General features: G+C 28.3%; 1 protein-coding gene across 1 annotated transcript in view; it reads left to right on the plus strand.

The window, feature by feature from the left end:
• Window positions 1-3,297: 3,297 nt before the first annotated feature.
• LOC105255926 (solute carrier family 23 member 2) overlaps window positions 3,298-21,636 on the plus strand; it is a gene marked incomplete at its 3' end in the record, with an annotated part of 45,139 nt that continues 26,800 nt past the window's right edge. Inside the window, exon 1 of the mRNA XM_025410645.1 lies at window positions 3,298-3,484. Within this exon, the coding sequence (XP_025266430.1) occupies window positions 3,455-3,484 (30 nt within the window). The remainder of the gene's footprint in view (window positions 3,485-21,636) is intronic.

Here is a 21,636-nt window from a genome sequence, read left to right on the forward strand (position 1 = left end):
TATAAAAAATTATGGATGGATGTGTGCAATATAAGTGAAATCACGAAAGAAAGCAGAGTATGTTCACGTCACTTCAGTTCATCTCATTTGCAATGGACTAATAGATCTCGAAAAATTTTACAACCAATGCCAAATGCAGTTCCATTATTATTTCTTGGAAAAAGAAAAAAGTATCTAAAAAGGTAATATAAGATATAATAAATATAATATAAAGACGAAAAAAATGTAATATGCAATTTTAATTGCTACAGAAAAGTTATGTTCTATATCTTATTAAAAAATGTTATTAATAATGTTTAGAAAAACTTTTCCAAAAAATTTTGCTTCAATAATATATATTTATTATTTTAGTATACAAAAACAATGTTTGACTGTTTCAAATAATTTATTTCTTGATAAATCATATTATAAACTTAATCTAGCTTATTTAAAACTGACATGCGCAATGCATACTTCCGGACACTTGTAGAAAGAGAAATACTAAAAAGTATGTTTCTCTCTCTAACCTCCTCCGGACACTGCTTCTCTACAGAAACTATAGGCAATTGCCAGTCCATATCTGTAAGGTCTATGGATTAACTCGAGTTGTGGAATCGGGCCTTAGAGCTTAAATTACCTATTGTAGATCGAGACTTAACCGCTAAATAGCAATCGAATGTGATTGGTTTCTACTTTCAATTCCGATCAGCGACTCAAATTGTTGGTCGCATTCAGCGGACTCAACAATTGAGCAATATTACTAGATTTTCCGATGTAATTCGACGCTGATTTGTCGGATCTGAAAGTAGAAACCAATCATGTTTCGATTGTTATTTAGCAGTTGAGGATACGTCCCGATGGAGAAAGAAATAGCGGAACGGAATAGTAACAGAAAAGTAACTATATTATGGCTATACTAACCAATCAGGGATGCGTTCCGTTTTACGCATTGAACACATTATCGCATTAATTAATGTTCCGTTTCCTTCAATGCGGTTTCCATGCGCGCATCAAAAAGCGATATAACGTATAGTTCGCCATATTTTTTCTGCATTAATTTCACTTATGTGCTTCTCATAGACGTCTATATATATAAACTCGACTACTAATTCTTTATGTACAAGGCCACTTGACTTCTTATGTACTAATAGCCATTTCTACCGCCGCTTAACTTTAAATTCATTCTTTGTCTCTTTCTAAAGGAACAGTTAAGTCCCTGGCACACGAAAAAACGTAAGCAATGAAACGTAGTCAGTAAGCAAATTGACCAATCACGATTGAACAGTAAAGCAGCCATATTAAAACGTCGTCTACAATGGCAGTAGGATTAATGAGTTGAAGCTGTAATTCAAGAAATTGACCAATCACAGTCGAGTATTCTCTTAATGACTGTGATTGGTCAATTCCTTAAATTACAGCTTTAATCCATTAATCCTACTGCCATTATAGACGATGCTTAAGAAAACGTAAGAATTCCAATTGGTCAATTTCCTTACTGACTACGTTTCACTGCTTACGTTTTTTTTGTGTGCCAGGGCTCATGAGATACTAGCAAAAGAGACAGACATAGGCCTCCCATGTAGTACTCCTCTCTCTACAACGGGCGCTCGTCTGTCTATCGCAATGCTCAGTCCAGTGTATATGTCGATGTTTGGACACTTTTTGTTAGGCTCCGCCCATCATCCACTCACCCGACTTTTACCCACCAGGTAGAGAATCAGAACACAGCCCAGAAGAAGACAAAGAGTGAGTTAAGTTAAGATTAAAATTAAACGACGTTGGTAGAAACATAAGGCTTATATACTGTCACGTGACTGTCACTCATTTTGTGCATGCGCTTTGACGCATATATAAGCTGTGATATATATACGCGCATGTTTCTATAGTCACGTTACACACATACACACACATATATATATACAGGGTGAGCCATTTTAATTTATCCACCCCAATAACTTTTTTATATTTGAATGTACAACAAAATGTTTTTCAAATAAAAGTTGCTTGACTTCGAGGGGAACAGAAGATGGGTGGCAAAAATTTGACCTTGGATAGTCATTTGAAGGTCACATAAAGGTTACCTTCAATTTCTTAAATAGAACCCCCTATTTTTCATTGCATATTCTTGTAGCTTATCTCGAGAGCTTTCCAAAACACTATAATAAAATATTTTTTCATTGAGTATTTTTCGAGTTATGAGGCTTGAATAATTTCTTAATTCTACATAAATCATAAAATGTCTAGTAAAATATTCATTTTTCGATTATTATTAATAATTATTAATAATTAATAATTATTAATAATGTGAGAAATCGATTGGTGTAAAGAAAACATATAGTTATTTTTAAGAAAAAATATGTTTTGGAAAGCTCTCGAGGTCAGCTGCAAGAATATGTAATAAAAAATAGGTGTCATTTAAAAAAATTGAGTTGACGTTCATGTGACCTTCAAATGATTATCCAAAGTCAAGCCAATGGCACCATCTTATAGCCCCTTCGAAACCATGCAACACATTTATCGATATTTCGCTTAGTTTACGAGAAAATTGACCATATTGTTTAAAATAGGTCACCCTGTATACACACACATACACACACACATATTGTCTAAGACATTTATATATTATTCGAGATAAACAACTTAGGCGTGCCAAGTTTTCATATCTTATTTCGATCTAAAGACCGTTTATGCGTTTAAAATTTGCATTAAATGCGTTTAAAATTTGCATAAAATTTTTTTTTAATTATATATATCATATAAAAAGTGCTTTAGAAATTAAAGGAATCTTAATTCATTTAATATTAATTACAAATTAATAGCATATAATTTATTGAACTTGGCCAGTTGTATTGATTTCAATTCACAGTTCATCTCAACTAACAGTTATTAAAATTTTTGATTTCTATCATTTTTTTAGATTTTTAGATGTTTTCAAGATACTTTTTATATATATTTCGTGTATTTTTTTTATCTTTATGAGAATTTTGAGAAATCATTCATGTCTTAATTCTTATGTTTGACTGCAATTCGGAGTCAATAACTCTAAGTTATAATCCTTTTCGCTCCACTTTTAATTTTTTGCTTTTTTTTATATTTGTAGAAATGGTACCTAATTACATATATATATAATAAATTATATTATCATTATTGCATTATTCATTGATGTTTTATCGAGCTTTATTCGAATGCAAATACGCTATAGAATATGGTATTTTCAAATAATCATTGAGAATAGAAGTGATAGATATAAACGGCGGATAGTAGGAGAACATATATAAAAAGGCCGCGTAATTATTTTGACATATACATAACGCGCTTGACGCGCTTGAATGTGAATCGGTTATCCGAGTGAAGAATTGCGTGCTCGTGTTCATTAAAACGTGTTTCTTCTTTCGACGAGTCTTCATGAGATTTTTTTATATTGGACGATCGATTAAGTCATTCATAGGAATATCATCTTGTATTTCTTGCTAAAATGACGGAGAACGAAATACAAATCGAAATGGTAAGTTATTTCGAACCAAGAAAGTTTTCTTGCATTTTGTTTAAGTATATTCTCATTTATAACATCTCGGTATCATTTTCTCATCTCCTATAATTAGTCATTTTCTCATCTCCTATAATTAGTATAAAATTATGATAAGAATACGTTTAATACATATAGATTATATGCGATATCTTTTGTCAAAAACCGAGAAAGATATTCTTTAACAAAAATATACAATTCATATGTTGTAAATATATTGTTGACAATAATTTCACTGAAAAATTGCAATATTGTAGATTTGTTGTAAAACATTATTGTACAATAAATGTAAAACATTATTGTACAATTATTGTAGGATTGTAGAATATTAAAATTTGCTTTTAGAAAAATTGCAATAAACAATTAATTATCTTTTAAAATAATATGCCATTTAATCGATTTTGTTGTAAGAAATTTTTGAAATATTAATTTGTGAAATATTATTTGAATTGATATGCACAAATTTTCATTTCATTATCCGTTTATTCATGATAAAATTATTAATTATGCGCCAAACATTTTATAAATCTTTCCAGAAATTTTAAAGAAATTTAACTCGAGATAATTCGAATTTTTTAAAAAAATTAAAAGAAAATCATAAGAGTAAAAAAGTTTTATTTTTTGAACTTTTTTTTTAATCTAAAATCAAAATGTTTGCATAAGAAAGTGTCCAAAAGAAGTTTTAAAAAACTCCAAAGGAAATTCGAGAAAACTTGAAAGTATTTTTTTTTAAATCTTTGTATCGATTTTTAAGTACTATATTTTTCAATTTCATATCAATTCGGAGAAAATCTATGTACTCCATTGATCATGAATATCATATATTACACACACACACACAATATATATATATATATATATATATATATATATATATATATAGTGTGTGTGTGTGTGTATATTATATATGTTAAAAATATTTGGTCCAATGCAATTAAATGAATCATAAAATAATTAAATTTAAATAGTTGCATTTGTAAAATTTATGCTTATATATGTATATATATATATATATATATATATATATATATATATAAATTAAGTATTATTTTAAATAAATAATAAACGAATGATAGTCATTTGACTATTTATGTCCCATTCTAAACAATCAGTTTAGTTTAAATATGAATTCCTTGTGTTGAATTTCTTTGTGTTCAAGTGTATCAGAAAAACTTAATAAAAATATTTATTTTCATCTTTAATTTTATTAACGTACACTTTTTGTAAGTTTTACATAGTTCTCACTAAGAAGTATTGCACACAAATTGACTTAGCTACATAGGATAAAACCATCTAAATCAATGAATATCAATCAAGTTAAATGAATTCTTATTTAGTTGAATTAATGCTCATTGGTACAGTCAATCTTATGCTATATATATATATATATATATATATATATATATATATATATAGCATAAGATATATATGCGATATATATATATATATATATATATATATATATATATATGTCAATTTGTATGAGATAGCCAAACATAAATACGAGATAGATAACGCATAGCACGTTGTATAATAATAAATAACAATGAATAACAAGTTTTTTCGATTGTCATTATTTAGAAGTAAGAATCTGCACCAACATGCAAAACGAACCCAAATATGCAAATGAATGACCAAAATGACTATTTTGTTATTAGGAAATAATAGGGGAAAATAAAGCAGTCTAAATATCAAGTTTAATAATATGTTAATGATACATAAACATATTACAAAATATAAATAATATATTAACATACAGAATACATTATTTTAATTGACACATTTAAATTTTTCCGAAACAAAGTGAGATATGCAAATATGATTTTTATAATATTATTATGATTCCGAAGGAAATATCTATTTATTAAGAACATTTTTTCTTTCTAAGTGGAGGCATCAATATTATAAGTTGGATAAGTTTATATAAAAGTCACACTGTTATTGTTTTAAATAGAATCATAGTTTTTAAACATTTATGTATATAATTCTTGTTATGAGAAATTTAAGAATCTATGATTTAAGATCATGTTGCAAAATATTCCATTTTAACTTGAGCTAGCAAATATCTCAAGAACTAAGTATAATAAAAATTCATTTCAAACAATAGTTAAAAAATTTCAGAATATCGATGTTTGTTTACTCTTATAAAGATGACTATTATAAAATTTCTTAATGAAAATTTCCATTTCTCATTACAAATTATTGTAATTTATCAAAATAGTATAATTGAACTATTTTTCGTTAAAGAACTTCTTGAATTATGACTTATGAAAGTTATAGTAATTTCGACATTAACATTAGCCAAGCTATCAAATAAAAATTTACATGTATATGTAAACAGTAAAATTCAATATTGTATATAAATATTAAAAAATTTTATTTTTATTCTTACATTATCAAACATTAGTGTTTATAAAAATGCAGAACTGCAGTATAATTTTTGCATCACTATAATGAATCTAATTGAATCGGTACACGATAATATTTCAGTTGTTATCCCAATACTAATTCTAAAACAAACAACAGACTAAGTCTTTATGTAGTCTTTAAATCTCGCGTATAAGCATTGGAATATTCCTAATAAGTTGTTAATAATTACATTCGAGATAGTATCGTATAATTTTATTGTCGCCGTGTGTTTAGCGTATTTAGAGTCAAAAATATGATAATTTTTTCTCTAATTTAGATCTTGATGTGAACATTGTTATCAACGTTAATACAAGAGAAAATTAGGTATAATTCTACATAGTTATGTGAATATGCAAGATAGAATAGATCTTTATTAATTTTGATCTTTTGGGGTATCAGCGGAAAATTCTTGGAAAACTACAATTAAGGGATTTTCTTTTTACAATATAAAAAGTTAAATAAGAATGTACTTGCATGAATGTAATTGCACACATAAAGTTGTTTGAATTTATATACATTTTTATGTGATTTGTTTATTATGATAAAAAAATAAAGAGATATAATATAAATATTCATAAAAATACATATAAAAAGATATGAAAATTAATGTGTCCTAAATTTAAGGAAACTTTATAGTATGAAAGATGCAGTTTATTTTAATTAATATTTACACCGTTTAGGTGACAGCCAGTCTGCTAAGATCACAATTTGCATAGTGCAAATTATGTCGGTAGAATTCCGATACAAGCCGTGTATGATCTACTGTCTCAGTTAGTACCAGCAAAAGAAGTAGTAGTAATATGATTAGCATGATATATATGCACATGCATGAGATATATATATACAGCGTGTGTCAAAAGTTCCGGGACGGCTGGATAATTTGAAAAATACGCATCACAGAGGAAAATGACCTAGACAAAAGTTGTAGGATTTTTCCCGGGCAATCCGACGGTGACCTTAGATTTGACCTTGGATAGTCATTTGAAGGTCACATAAAGATTACCTTCAATTTCTTAAATGGAACTCCCTATTTTTCATTGCATATTCTTGTAGCTTATCTCGAGAGCTTTCCAAAACACTATAATTAAGTACCTTTTTATTAAGTACTTTTTGAGTTATAAGGCTTGAAATAATTTCTTAATTTTACATAAACCATAAAATATCTAGTAAACCATTCATTTTTCGATTATCTTACCTTCATACTTTTATGTACAAAATAATGAGAGGAATCAATTGGTGTAAAGAAAACATACAGTTGTTTTTAAGAAAAAATATGGAATTGTTAATTGCAAATTACATATTTTTTCTTAGAAACAACTATGTGTTTTCTTTACACCAATTGATTCCTCTCATTATTTTGTACATAAAAGTATGAAGATAAGATAATCGAAAAATGAATGGTTTACTAGATATTTTATGGTTTATGTAAAATTAAGAAATTATTTCAAGCCTTATAACTCAAAAAGTACTTAATAAAAAGGTACTTAATTATAGTGTTTTGGAAAGCTCTCGAGATAAGCTACAAGAATATGCAATGAAAAATAGGGGGTTCCATTTAAGAAATTGAAGGTAATCTTTATGTGACCTTCAAATGACTATCCAAGGTCAAATCTAAGGTCACCGTCGGATTGCCCGGGAAAAATCCTACAACTTTTGTCTAGGTCATTTTCCTCTGTGATGCGTATTTTTCAAATTATCCAGCCGTCCCGGAACTTTTGACACACGCTGTATATATATATATATATATATATATATATATATATGTATGTATGTATATATACATATATATATATACATATATACATATAACACATTTATACACAAGTAACACATATTCATTTCGAAAATGTTTCACAAATGTTTCTTCAAAATGTTTCATAATCGACTTTTGAAAACGTTTCTGATTAGTTAAAATGTCGACTTCAAAAACTTTGAGAGATACGTTTCTTTTTTGATAAAAAAACGTTTAAAAAATGTTTAAAACACATTTAAAATATGTTTTTCCTGTTATTCGTTAAACGTTTATTTTATAATGCAATTAATAAAATAATGCAATAACACACTCTCTGAATCAGTATATTATCAGTGAAAACAGTAAATAGAGTCACTGATACAGCAGTTATAAGTTATTACAGCATTGTAAAAGTCAATAACATTTCACTAAAAGAATTAGTAATATTGACTGTTTTAATAAGTAATATTAGATTATAATTTATCTAATGAACGGATCATTTTCGTTTATTAGCCGGATATTTATTTGTTCCGACTTATAAAATCGATTTAATGTGTGAAATTCTCTTATTGTATCAGAAATTAAATCTAAGTAATACTTCTAATTTTATCTGTCGCCTTTTGCAAGCTTTATATAATTCTCATGACTAAAACTTAAATACGAAAAAAATAGCGCACTGTAGCGGTAAATGAACGGACTAGAGATTACTGATTTTACTTCCACCGACTATAATTAATGAAATATAAGATATAAAGTATAAAATATGAGATATAAAGTAACAAAAAAATAAGCGTTTCTACTGAAGATTAATGAAATACTGATTCTTAGTGATTCATATATTTGTAAATAGAAATTAATATAGTTTTTGTAATAATTATACACACACACACACACACACACACACACACACACAGGGTGTCCTAGACCACCCGTACACCCCTTTTCTTTCAAAAACTAAGCATTTTAAAGAAAAATGTTTTCGATAAAAATTGTATGGTTTTGAGGGCAACATAAGATGGTGTCATTGGTTTGACCTTGGATGCCATCGTTAAGGTCAAGTCAAGGACACCTTTAATTTCTTAAATGGAACCACCTATTTTTTATTGCATACCCAGTAAGCAAAATGTTAGCAGTCTGCCAGCAGCATGCGAGCTTAATGCGAACGCAGTTGATTCAAACAGAATATTGCGGCAGATTGGCATCAACTGCGTCTGCATTAAGCTTGGGTTCTGCTAGCAGAATCTGTTAGCATAAACCGACAGCAGATTGATAGCAGAAATCGAGCAGGATCTGCGCGTGCAATTTGATGTTAGATTGTCAGCAAAAACCGAGCAGAATCTGCGCATGCAACCTGATGACAAATTGATAGTAGAAACTTCACAAGATTTGCGCTTACTTTTATTAATGTCATATAAATGCAATAAAAGTGATTATTACAGGTGCTAAATAACAATATTATCGGCAAGTTAATTAGAATTTTCCTAGAAAACATATGACATATATTTAATATGTTATATCGACATATACCCCAATAGCCAAGTCTGCTAAAGCAGATCTTGTCAGGGAATCTGTTACAAATTGTTGTCGACAGAAAGATTACAGAATCGATGCAGGTTCTGATATATCATGTGATGTCGGCAGAATGTCAACAGAAATATAACAAAGCTTGTTAACATAATCAGTTACCAGATTAGCAGCAAAAATCGAATAGATTCTACCGGCATAACTTAGTGGCAGATTGGTGGCAGAAATTGAACAGGATCTGTGCGATGCAATTTGACAACAAATTGTCGGCAAAAATCGAGCAGGATCTGCACATACAATCTCTGATAGCAGATTGATGGCAGAAATGGAACAGGGTTTGCATGATTCGATAGTTCCTTCACTTACCGCTACGTGAGCTGTACTTTCTCGTAATTGAATTTCTGTCAGAAATATATATAAAGTCGCGAATATGAATAAAAGACTAAAAATATAGTAATTATCATTTTAATTTCTATCACTTTAATTTCTGATATCTGATACAAGCAAATGAGAGTCAGAATATTAAACTGATTGGAATCAATATGATAAATGAAAAAAAAAGTTATTCATGTACTGCCTATTTGAGGTATAAAGCAAGAATTTAATTCTAAATATAATAAATTACATCTCAAGTTTTACAAGTTACATTTACTTTTATCATTTACTTTATTATTAATTTAATTAAATTGAATTAGTCTTTCGCTATATGAGATATAACTACGATATAACATATTACATATATGTTATTTTCTAAGAAAATTCTAATTAACTTGTCGATAATATTGTTATTTAGCACTTGTAATAATCAATTTTATTGCATTTATATAACATTAATAAAAGTAAGCGCAAATCTTGTGCAGTTTTTGCTGTCAATTTGCCATCAGGTTGCATGCGCAGATTCTGCTCGGTTTTTGCTGACAATCTAACATCAAATTGCACGCGCAGATCCTGCTCGATTTCTGCTGTCAATCTGCTGTCGGTTTATGCTGACAGATTCTGCTAGCAGAACCCAAGTTTAATGCGGACGCAGTTGATGCCAATCTGCCGCAATATTCTGTTTGAATCTGCTCGCATGCTGCTGGTAGACTGCTAACATTTTGCCTACTGGGTATGTAATAGTGACATATATGTAATAGTTATATCTCATATAGCGAAGGACTAATTCAATTTAATTAAATTAATAATAAAGTAAATGATAAAAGTAAATGTAACTTGTGAAACTTTAGATGTAATTTATTTAGAATTAAATTCTTGCTGTATGCCTCAAATAGGCAGTACATGAATAATTTTCCATTTATCATATTGATTCCAATCAGTTTAATATTCTGACTCTCATTTGCTTGTATCAGATAAATTAAAGTGATAGAAATTAAAATGATAATTACTATATTTTTAGTTTTTTATTCATATTCGTTACTTTATATATATTTCTGACAGAAATTCAATTACGAGAAAGTATAGCTCACGTAGCGGTAAGTGAAGGAACTATCGAATCATGTAAACCCTGTTCCGCTTCTGCCATCAATCTACTATCAGAGATTATGTGCGCAGATCCTGCTCGATTTCTGCCGACAATCTGTTGTCAAATTGCATCGCACAGATCATGTTCAATTTCTGCCACTAATCTGCTATGATAATTTTAAACAAATCCTGTTCAATTTCTGCTATCAAATTATATCAGCAGGTTTTGTAACATTTCTGCTGACATTCTGTTATCATTATTTGATATAACAAATTTTTTATACAATCTGCAATCATACTGTCGACAAAAATTTGTAGCAGAAATTGACAAAATCTGTTTGAACAGATTTTGCTGACTGGGATATTCTTATAGCTTATGTCGAGAGCTTTCCAAAACACTATAATAAAGTATTTTTTCATCAAGTACTTTTCGAGTTATAAGGCTTGAAATCATTTTTTAATAATAATAAATTTTACATAAACCATAAAATATCTTGTAAAATATTCATATTTCGATTATCTTATCTTAATACATTTATGTACAAAATAATGAGAGGAATCAATTGGTGTAAAGAAAACACATAGTTGTTTCTAAGAAAAAATATGGAATTGTTAATTGCAAATTTTTAGATATTGTTACTTCATGAAACTTTTTATTTTTGTTATCAATAAGATTTCTGTCAGATGTATAAGATAGTACCCATTATTATTATTATATTGTTATGAATATTATTTGTAACAATAAGAACATCGTTGGTGCATATCATAAACATACTCGTAGATCAACAATTACTTTGTCACGATTTTTTAATGCATTTAATATTTGGAATTATATCAACAAAATTTTAAATATAAAAAGTAATATGTCAGATATTCAAAAAGACATTAATAATAATATTAATAATATTAATAATAACAAATTTTACATTAATAATATCTTATCCAAATTAATGTGCTATAATATTACTTAAGTTAGATTGGAATTTAAATTTGTCACAACCTCCAAAAACTATTTTTTATTAAAAATTAATAAATTTATAATTTTAGATATTTTGCATATTAATATTGCTATTTACATTAATATAAATAGCGATATTAATATGCAAAATATCTAAGATTATAAATTTTCTATTTTAATATTTCTCTTTTTCTGTAAACTTAATATTAATATTTTTCTTGTTCGCTTGAAATAAATGAACTGAAGAAAATTTTGTATAAATTTTGTATAAATAACACACTAAAAGATTTTATTTAAAGATGATCAGATTTATGAATATATTTTATTTTAAATGATCTTTTATATAAGTAGAAGATCTTTATAAATCTGATGAGATTATATTAGTATAAATGACAAGTTTTTTACTGACTTTGGAAATTAAATGTACAAAAAAATATAAAATACATATATTTATTATATGAATGTATATATGAATGTATGTGTTTATTATATGAATGTATATATAATACATATATACATTCAATATATCTATATGCTGCTTCAATATTTACCACAATAGTACATATATGGATTGATTAAAAATGTTTAGTGAAAACATATTATTGATGTACCAAAATCAATAAATATGTGTATTAATGAAGATTTATAGTAATAAATATTCATTTATACAAATATCGTAATTAAATCGGCAGTAAAGTACAATGAAAATATCGTCGATAAAACTTTTATGAGTTTCTACATATTTATAATAAGTTAAATCTGAAATATTATTTACTTCTTATTACATGCTATTAGATGGCCTTTACATTCCAGACGAACGTTTTTTTACAGCAGCATATTTACCATTAAATTAGTCAAATTTTAATCTTCAATGTGTCTAATTCGGGGGGTTAAGGTTTTTTTTTATACCATGAATATAGATTATATAAATATAAAGCGTATATAGACTATAAAGTAAAAAAGGTAAAAAAAGGGCGCTAAGTTCATGCACTAATTGTATCCAACTGTCATATTGTCTACAAAAATAGTGATATAAAAAAATTGCGACAACTAAGAAAAAAAATTTGTACAAGATAAATACAAGTATAAGGAAGAAAACTTGTACAAGTTAAATAGAAATATTTTAATTGAAAACATTGTTATACAAAATAGTTGCTTTAATTTTCAAAAATAATAATATTAAAAAATTAAAAATTTATTTAAAAATTGGAAATTAAAAATTAATATAAAACAGAAAGTAAAAAAAATTTAATTAAAAACCTTGGCGCTGCTAATTTTATTAATACATTATTCAGCTTACAAGTCTAAATTTTCAAATATAAATCAATATAAATTAATTAAATAAATTAGATCATTAAATTTAAATGTTAGACTAATAATTGGAATATGTTCCAATTTTTTAGATTTCCATATTATATAAAGTTGATAAAATAGAAAAAACAAGCTTGAATAAATAAGCTTGAATAAATCTCATAGAAATTTCTAAAGTAAAAAGTATAATTTGTGAAAATAATAAAAGAATTATAATAATTAAATTATTAATTGAAGATCCAGAAGATCTTAAGAGAATTAATAATAAATATCCAGCAATTATATTTGCTGTTAAACATATATTTAATTGGAATATATACCAATTTTATTGGCAGCGCCAAGTTTTTTTAATTAAATTTTTTTTACTTTCTTGTTTTATATTAATTTTTAGTTTCCAATTTTTAAATAAATTTTTAATTTTTTAATATTATTATTTTTGAAAATTAAAGCAACTATTTTGTATAACAATGTTTTCAATTAAAATATTTCTATTTAACTTGTATAAGTTTTCTTCCTTATACTTCCATTTATCTTGTACAAATTTTTATTCTTAGTTGGCGCAATTTTTTTATATCACTATTTTTGTAGACAATATGACAGTTGGATACAATTAGTGCATGAACTTGGCGCCCTTTTTTTATCTTTTTTTAAAAAGGTAAGTTTTTGGGGATTATATCATTTCTTTTTTTAGTCTAATTTGTTAAGAGATATATTAAAAAAAGTATATATGTACATATATACATATATATATATATATATATATATATATATATGCATATTTTTTAAATATATAAGCAAATTACATAAAAATATATATAGAAAAAACATATATAGAATAAATATATATAGAATAATATATTTACCTTGCTCCAATTATCATACCGTACTGGCGCTTGCCAATTTTTAATTAATAATTTAATTATTTATTATTTATAACTTGCACTTTATCATTACTCAAAATGCGGTTAATGATATATATCACTAATGACACATATGACACATGTTATTAATATCGCAAAGCGTCGCTAGCGCAATCTTCTGTTGAGAGTAGGAAATGTACGTTTTCTCTTTCTATGTGTTGTGTACATGTGATGACCATGACCATGATAAAGACGTTTCTTAATTGAAAATTTTCATATTTCGACTTTGCGTTATGATATCTCCGTTTATAGATCATGCAGCGCAAAAATAAAGATACTTTCTTTATACAATTCAAACCCGCTCTATCGATTAAAGCTAGTAAGAATTCGATCCGTTCAGCCGTTACTGAAATCCGATAATCTGAGTTACTCTCAACTGTCCGACTCGCGTATAGATACACGGAGTGCTACGCGATGCTTCGCATGAACTTGGCGCGAGACACTACCGTGTCTCTTGATGGATTATATAGAAATGTGAAGATAAATTGACTCATTAAAAGGAAAGTCTTCTACTGTTTTGAGATCTTCGCAATAATTAGTGAGAAATTAATTTAAAAAGATCGGCTAATCTGCATGAGTAGAAGCGAGCGAGATTCATCCCACTATAACTTTATATTATATATCCAGATGGAAAAATTTATCTAATAGTTATCTATTAAATGTCTAAATGTCTATTTAATGTCCATGTAGGATAACTAATGGAATTAGATGTCTAATAAATGTACAAAATCTATATCTCGAGTAACTACCAGGGATATATTAGATGTATATTTGATCACATATTCATGTCTACTAAATAGCTACTAAACATATCCTCTACATGTACACGCATCGGCAGGAATGATGTCGTTCGTAACGGTACGTTTGTGTGACACTCACAGACATCATACTCACCAAGTGAAGCGCGCATGTATGTGGGCCGGGCAGCGAAGGAGAAAGTGGGGGTAAAGTAGGGGGGGGGGCGTTCCGATGTTGCGTCCTTCGCGCACAGCACAAGAGCGAGAGAGAAAGCATTACAAGACGTAATATCGAGGCTGCATTCCACAATTCATTGTCAGTACTGAAAATCTATAGTTTACGTGTGTGTGTGACGCACACTATAGATTTTCAGTACTAGCAGTGAATTTTGGAACACAGCCCAAGTTAGAGGTGTCCAATAACCGTCTCTCTCATTCGCTCGAATGAGAGAGTGCGAGCGAGACAGCTATATATCGTGCGGGACACCGCGCTGTTTCTCGTGTGTTCTAGTATCAATATGCATACTTTTCTTTTCTTTCTTTAAAAAATGCGGCTTAACCGCGTGCACTAAAGGTCGGCATTCATTCTATTAAATTAAATAATAATTAAATTATATAAAAAGATAAAATATAATGAAGAATAAATTCTTGGCTCACGTACGTGCGCCCTTCGTGTGTATATGACGTCCACACATACATACCGGGATACTATTTCTGTCGGTGTGTGTATACATGTTATCTACATATTTACATTTACGCAAAAAAAAACGGGGCCATTAAATTTTAACATTCGCGGTGTAAATGATAGTGAATTAATGATGTAGATAAACGACGGCGCCACGCAGTTACTGAGCCTTAATGAATGATACGATTAAAACTTTGCTCAGTATAATACAATTCCGTTATTCTGTTTTGTCAAATAATATACTGCTATCCCCTAACTACTCCGAGTGTTGATATGTAATTAAGTGCTTGTTATGAGGATGTCATAGCTTGCATATCATCGTTAGCTCGGTTGCCAACATATCTTGCACGTGCTCTTTTTCCTGTGTATACTTGGAAACACCGATTCCCAAATTACTATTCGGTCGCAAAACATTTTTAATACGAGAATAAAATAATATTAATTAAATATCTAAAAATTGGAATAAATATATATTAATAAAAATCTTATTACATGTAAATATAAACTGGAAGAAATATATACATTACTTCAGTAAACGTAAACAGCTGGGATTCAAACTAAGCAGTTTATATTGGCTAGTAGGCAGGAAGTCGCAGCTAACACTATAAAACAAGCTATTAACATACAAAAATATATTAAAACCGATCTGGACATATGAAGTACAATTGTAGAGTATAGTTTCAAATTCAAATTTAGAAATACTTCAAAGATACTAGTCAAAAGTGCTTAAAATAATCACTGATGCTCTTTGGTTTATTACAAACGAGATACTTCATCGCGATCTAAAAATACCAACTGGTAAAGAAACAATCAAAGAATACTGTTTTAAATTAACCGGGGCAGATTAGAAGCACATCCCAATAGCTCTGCGATTGGCCTCATGAAAGAAAAGAGAGTAGTGCGCAGACTTAAGAGAAAAAAACCAACGGATTTACTCATTGTCAGTTAAATTAAATAGTACATAAGCAATAAAGAGCTATGTAGATACAAATATAAGAATATGGTCATGTATCTTTCTTGACATTAAATTCATAACAAACATGAATATTGTCACGAATCTGAATATTGTCCTCCATAGTGACAGCTTGCAATGATATAGGATGTAGATAAAAAAACATGTAAATATATTTTTTATTGCAAGTTATATCTTTTCATATAAATAGAGCTTGAAAGATTAAGTTGAAAAGTTGTGCAATCGATATAATAGAAATAAAATAGAAAATATCATTGAGTTTTGCAAAAAAAGAGTATGTGGGCCAAAAAAAGAGTATTATTGATTACTTTGAATTTTTACGCTTTATGATAAAAAAATTATAAATATTTTTTTCTTATAAACTATGTAGCTCTTTATCCTTCTTTAAAAAAATATGATATTCACTAAAATAAACTTATTTATATATTTATTTTAAAAAATATTAATCGGCACGCATCAATATTCGACTTTAATTTTAGATTCAAACGCAAGAATATATTAAAGAATTATGAAGGAGCTATAAAATATTAATATTCTATATTATTAGTATAGAGTATTACATAGTATTACATAGTATAAAATATTTTATATTATTAGTATAGAGTATTAATATTTTATATTAATATAAGCTATAGAGTATCAATATTTTATATTAATAAAAAATGTGCTAAAAGAGCCATAAGCAAATATATAATTTCCCTATGATATAGGAAATATTTTTATTATAGTTATCATCATCGAACATTTATCATCAATTAATTCGATTAAACGTTACTAAGTTAGATAAGTAAGTAAAGAAATTTTTGTCGAGCAAGACGAGTTGCGCAGCGGATATTTGTAAATAATTGCCTGAAACAGTCCATTATCGGCTATTCGATTAAAATTGATCGCTTCTCGACGTTCCTCGCATCTCAAGACTTCTCAAGAAATGTTCCGATTCGATCGAACTTGGCCGATCACTCGATTTCCGCTAGTTATGACACGATCATTAGGACGATTGTAGATCAGGACTATCAGGAAAGAAAAACTGCGGAGCAAAACCGCGCGATTAACAGCTGCCGCGTGATATTTGACAAGCATGAAAAATAAAGATATTATCAATATCGATAATTATAGCAAGCATGACGACAATTTCGTTACGTTATTATATAATTAATATTCAAATAATACTATATTATATAAGTAGCGGAAAAATAATTTCTTTTTTTGTGTCAATGACGAGAATATTAGATATGCTTCACTTTATTTATATCAATGATTCCACTTCTTTCGATAATATTTATTACGATTATGTCGATTAATAATTCAAGTATTTTGTAAAATCATACATAAAATCCTAGCAATTATGTGCGATAAAATAAACTCTTGAAATTAATAATATAATTACACTGGTCAACACTCAAATTTTTTCCTGACATTTAACATGTTTTATAGGTTATATCTAAGACACTGATTACGAAAAAAATATTAGTTTAGTATCGGCTCTACTTTTTTTATTTATAAGATATTACAATTTAAAAAAAAAACAACATTTTTTCTATTCCTTTATTATTAAATGCTGTGAAACTATCTGGATTATGTAAACAACGTCTCCGAGTTGAAGACATATCGAAAATTAAAAATAATAATTTTGAGTCGAGTAAAACTCAAAAAAACTACACGTGATGTCTAAAGGGGGTAGTCTAAAAATATTAAAAAACAAGAGTTATTAAAAAAAACTACTGTCGTACTCGAAATCAGCACACTTAAATAAGCCCAAAACTGCAAAATTATAAGAGGAAAAAGTTAAAATGATTTTTTTTGTTGACCAATGTTATAATTACATTAATGTTTATGTTACCACGCGTGTCTCATTGCGATTCACACGAGAATGAGAATTTCACGTTGTTCGCTAACAATTATATTCTCATGAGAATTATATTCTCCTAACAAAAATTTCTTGTAATAATAGCATTAACTTCTTGTCGAGTCAGCTATACTTAAGCGTACTTATCACTAACTCTTTATTATGTTTGCGCTTCGTCCTGGTTTTATTGAGAGTAATATTTTACAACCTTACTTAGCGAAATAAAAATCGCACTTTTCTTGGTTTTCTTGTTTCTTCATGCGGAATATTCTGTGGTAAAATTATATGCATCTGTTACAGGTGATAACATATATAACATGAAAAAAAAATAAAAAAATTTACGCATTACCATCCGCGTTTTTAGGTTCTTATCGCTCGTTTCATAATTATCATGTTGATATATAACATGGTCTTCTGAGAAAATTATATAAGGCTAGAGGGTATTAATTGTTTGAAATTCTAATTAGATTCACAATTATTAATTCAAGAGATACTTCATTCACTATTACTATTCATATATATTAATGTATTAAGAACTTACGAAATTGATAATTCATAAAATTGATTAACTTCGAAAAATAGAAAATTTTTTATCTATATCTATATATACGACATATATAATATTTATGTGTAACCTTTTGTGAGCATATATATATATAGTCAATTTATGTGAAATCAACAGTCATACATTCGTCAACAAAATTATCGCATAGGTAATTTCATGTCAAATTTTCGCATAACTTCAAATAAGTATAACTCCGTCACAAATGGTTGTATTTGAAAATTTTTTTTTCATTCTCAAGCTTAAAGCCTCTATTTTCATTTGTCAGATTTAGAATTTATCCTTCCCCCTCTCTCGTCATCTCCTTAAAAATAAGGACGTATTACAAACGTCTCCAAAAAATTGCATACTTTGACGCATTCCACGGGATGGAATAAATTTTTTTCGCAAATTTTATGATAATGATCGTAAAAAATGGACTTTTATGTGTAAATTAAAAAAAATTTTTTTTGTATGATTTTTTTTTCATAGAGTTACGACACATATCAAAGTTACCATATACATTTTTGTTCATTTACCGCCAGCATTAGCATTACCCGATGCGCACCACGAGGAGGTTGCTGATCGAATTTGACGCATCGTGCGTGTGTGTGTGTGTGACAGCACAGATAAGGATCCTACGGTTTGTCACTCCCGTAGCATTTTTTGACTCCAAACCCTCTATGCTGTATGTCTGTGTATGTGTGTGTGTGTGTGTGTGTGTGTGTGTGTGTGTGTGTGTGTGTGTGTATGTGTGTGTGTAGGGTCCTTATCTTTATTGTCACATACACACACACACACACAAATCGTACAAAAAAATGTTTTTTTAATTCACACATAAAAGACCATATTTTACGATGATTACCATGAAATTTGCGAAAAAAATTTATTTCCTCGTAGAATGCGCCAAAGTATGCAATTTTTTGAAAACGTAACACGTCCTTATTTTTGAGGAAATAACGAGAGGAGGGGGCGGAAAGGATAAATTCTAAATCTGACAAATGATTTTTAAAATGGAGACTTTAAGGAAAACTTGGACTTGAGAAGGAAAAAAAAATTTTTCAAATACGATCATTTTTAAGTTATACTTATTTAAAGTTATGCGAAAATTTAACATGAAATTACCTATGCGATAATTTTGTTGATGAGTGTACTATATCAGAATATTTTTATAAAAAATATTAAATTAAATAATATGATTACACAAATAAATAAAAATAAATAAAGATGATTCTTTTTCAAGTATCAAATTATACTTAAATTATACTCTCAAGTGTGTGTTACTGCGCCAGATCTTTAAATCGATACCGTTGACGAGTCGAGTCTATGACCAGGGTCTTCTACTCTGGGCACTCGCTACCCCCACTCCAAATTTTTTGTCTTTCGAAATCAGGCAATTACTTCTATACTTAGCCGCGAGCGCTGCAATCGAATGGGCTGCGAGAGAGATAGCTATAGATAGTTGTCCTGCTCAATCACATATACAAATAAATTATTTAAAATTATGATTGAATGAGATTACTCCAATGCACTATTCATATAAAAACTCAAACTCGTAATAAAAAGAGTCTAATACACTTGGAATTTAATCAAAATCAACCAGTAAACCGTAAATCGAAATTAACAATAACTTGTTTATCTAATCTATATTTATCTGAGCATAATAAAAAATACATTATTTGATAGGTAATAAAATAAAGAAATTCGAGTTTTAATAAAAAATTATTTTATTATTAAGTAAAATAATTGCATTTCTAAACCCAGTAGTCACCAGCGCCACGCGGCAAATGTTCGAAACAGTGGCCGGGTTTACGGGCACATCTTTTTTGATCAAATGCCCAGACCTGAGTAGAAGATCGTATCCATGACTATGAGAAGATTCATGTATTCGCATATAGTATATCGAATAAGCATTTTTAATTCAGCGATAATATATCAAACAAAAGAGCGATTCAATTTTAATTACTTTCCACAATCTGATTTTTTGCAGTATATTCCGCAGTTTTCCATCGCAAAAGTAATTCGGTGTTCACTCCTCACTTTCTGATTGAAAATATTACGATGCCATGACGAAAAAAAAAAACTGAAACGTACGAAAAGTATTAATTGGATGTTTCAAGATACGCTGTGTTCGCGGCCCAATAGTTCTATTTATCGGCCAATAGTTCTATTTATCGGTATTATTGGTCATGGAAATATAAGATTGAGTCAATGTTGCAATAATTATTGCGTACATAAGAACATATGACTTTAAAATTATTATTATCATATATAACTGAATCTTCATGGTGTCACCAGAGATGTCAATTTTAATCATAAACATTATTAATTTTAATTAAATCTAATTCTTTGCCAAAATATTATCTTAAATATTTAAAATATAATCTTTAAATTTTGATTTTTTATATTACATTTTTTTATTAAATTTTGATTTATATTACATTTATATTACATTTTTATTATAATCGAGAATATTATGAAAAAAAGAAAGAAAGAGAGGAGATTTTATTTCTAGATTTATTAGTTGTTAACTATTAAAGAAAAGATTTGTGAAATAATGATTAATTTTTGTATGTAATCTTCATCAATTTCAAAGAAATCTATAGTTTTTTGGTTACGTTTTAATGATGTGTAAACAAGATAAACGAAAGTGGAATTAACAGCAACTCGCAATTGAATCATTTTAATATTTGTCGAAATCATGCACGTAATAAAATTATAATATAAAGAAGATTCGATCGGTCGTCAATAATCCTGAAATATTGAAACAAGACATGGAAATGCGATCTATTCATGCATATCGGCTGTATACGGTCTTCCGAACTAACAACTTTTTTATGAGAGAATTGCATAATGCGATAAATCTTATGCAAATATTTAATCTTAATACGTCGAGTAAAATGGGATGACGAAATCGGGGAAAGGTATGTTCGCGGAAACTGGCTTGTAACTGACTCTATATGTATCATCCGTTTTTATTTATTATAGGCATGCAATTACATCTGGATTATTGCATAAATTACACCTAGATCTA

Source organism: Camponotus floridanus, unplaced genomic scaffold (genome assembly GCF_003227725.1).
Source record: "Camponotus floridanus strain SB8 unplaced genomic scaffold, Cflo_v7.5 scaffold334, whole genome shotgun sequence".
Taxonomy (NCBI): domain Eukaryota; kingdom Metazoa; phylum Arthropoda; class Insecta; order Hymenoptera; family Formicidae; genus Camponotus; species Camponotus floridanus.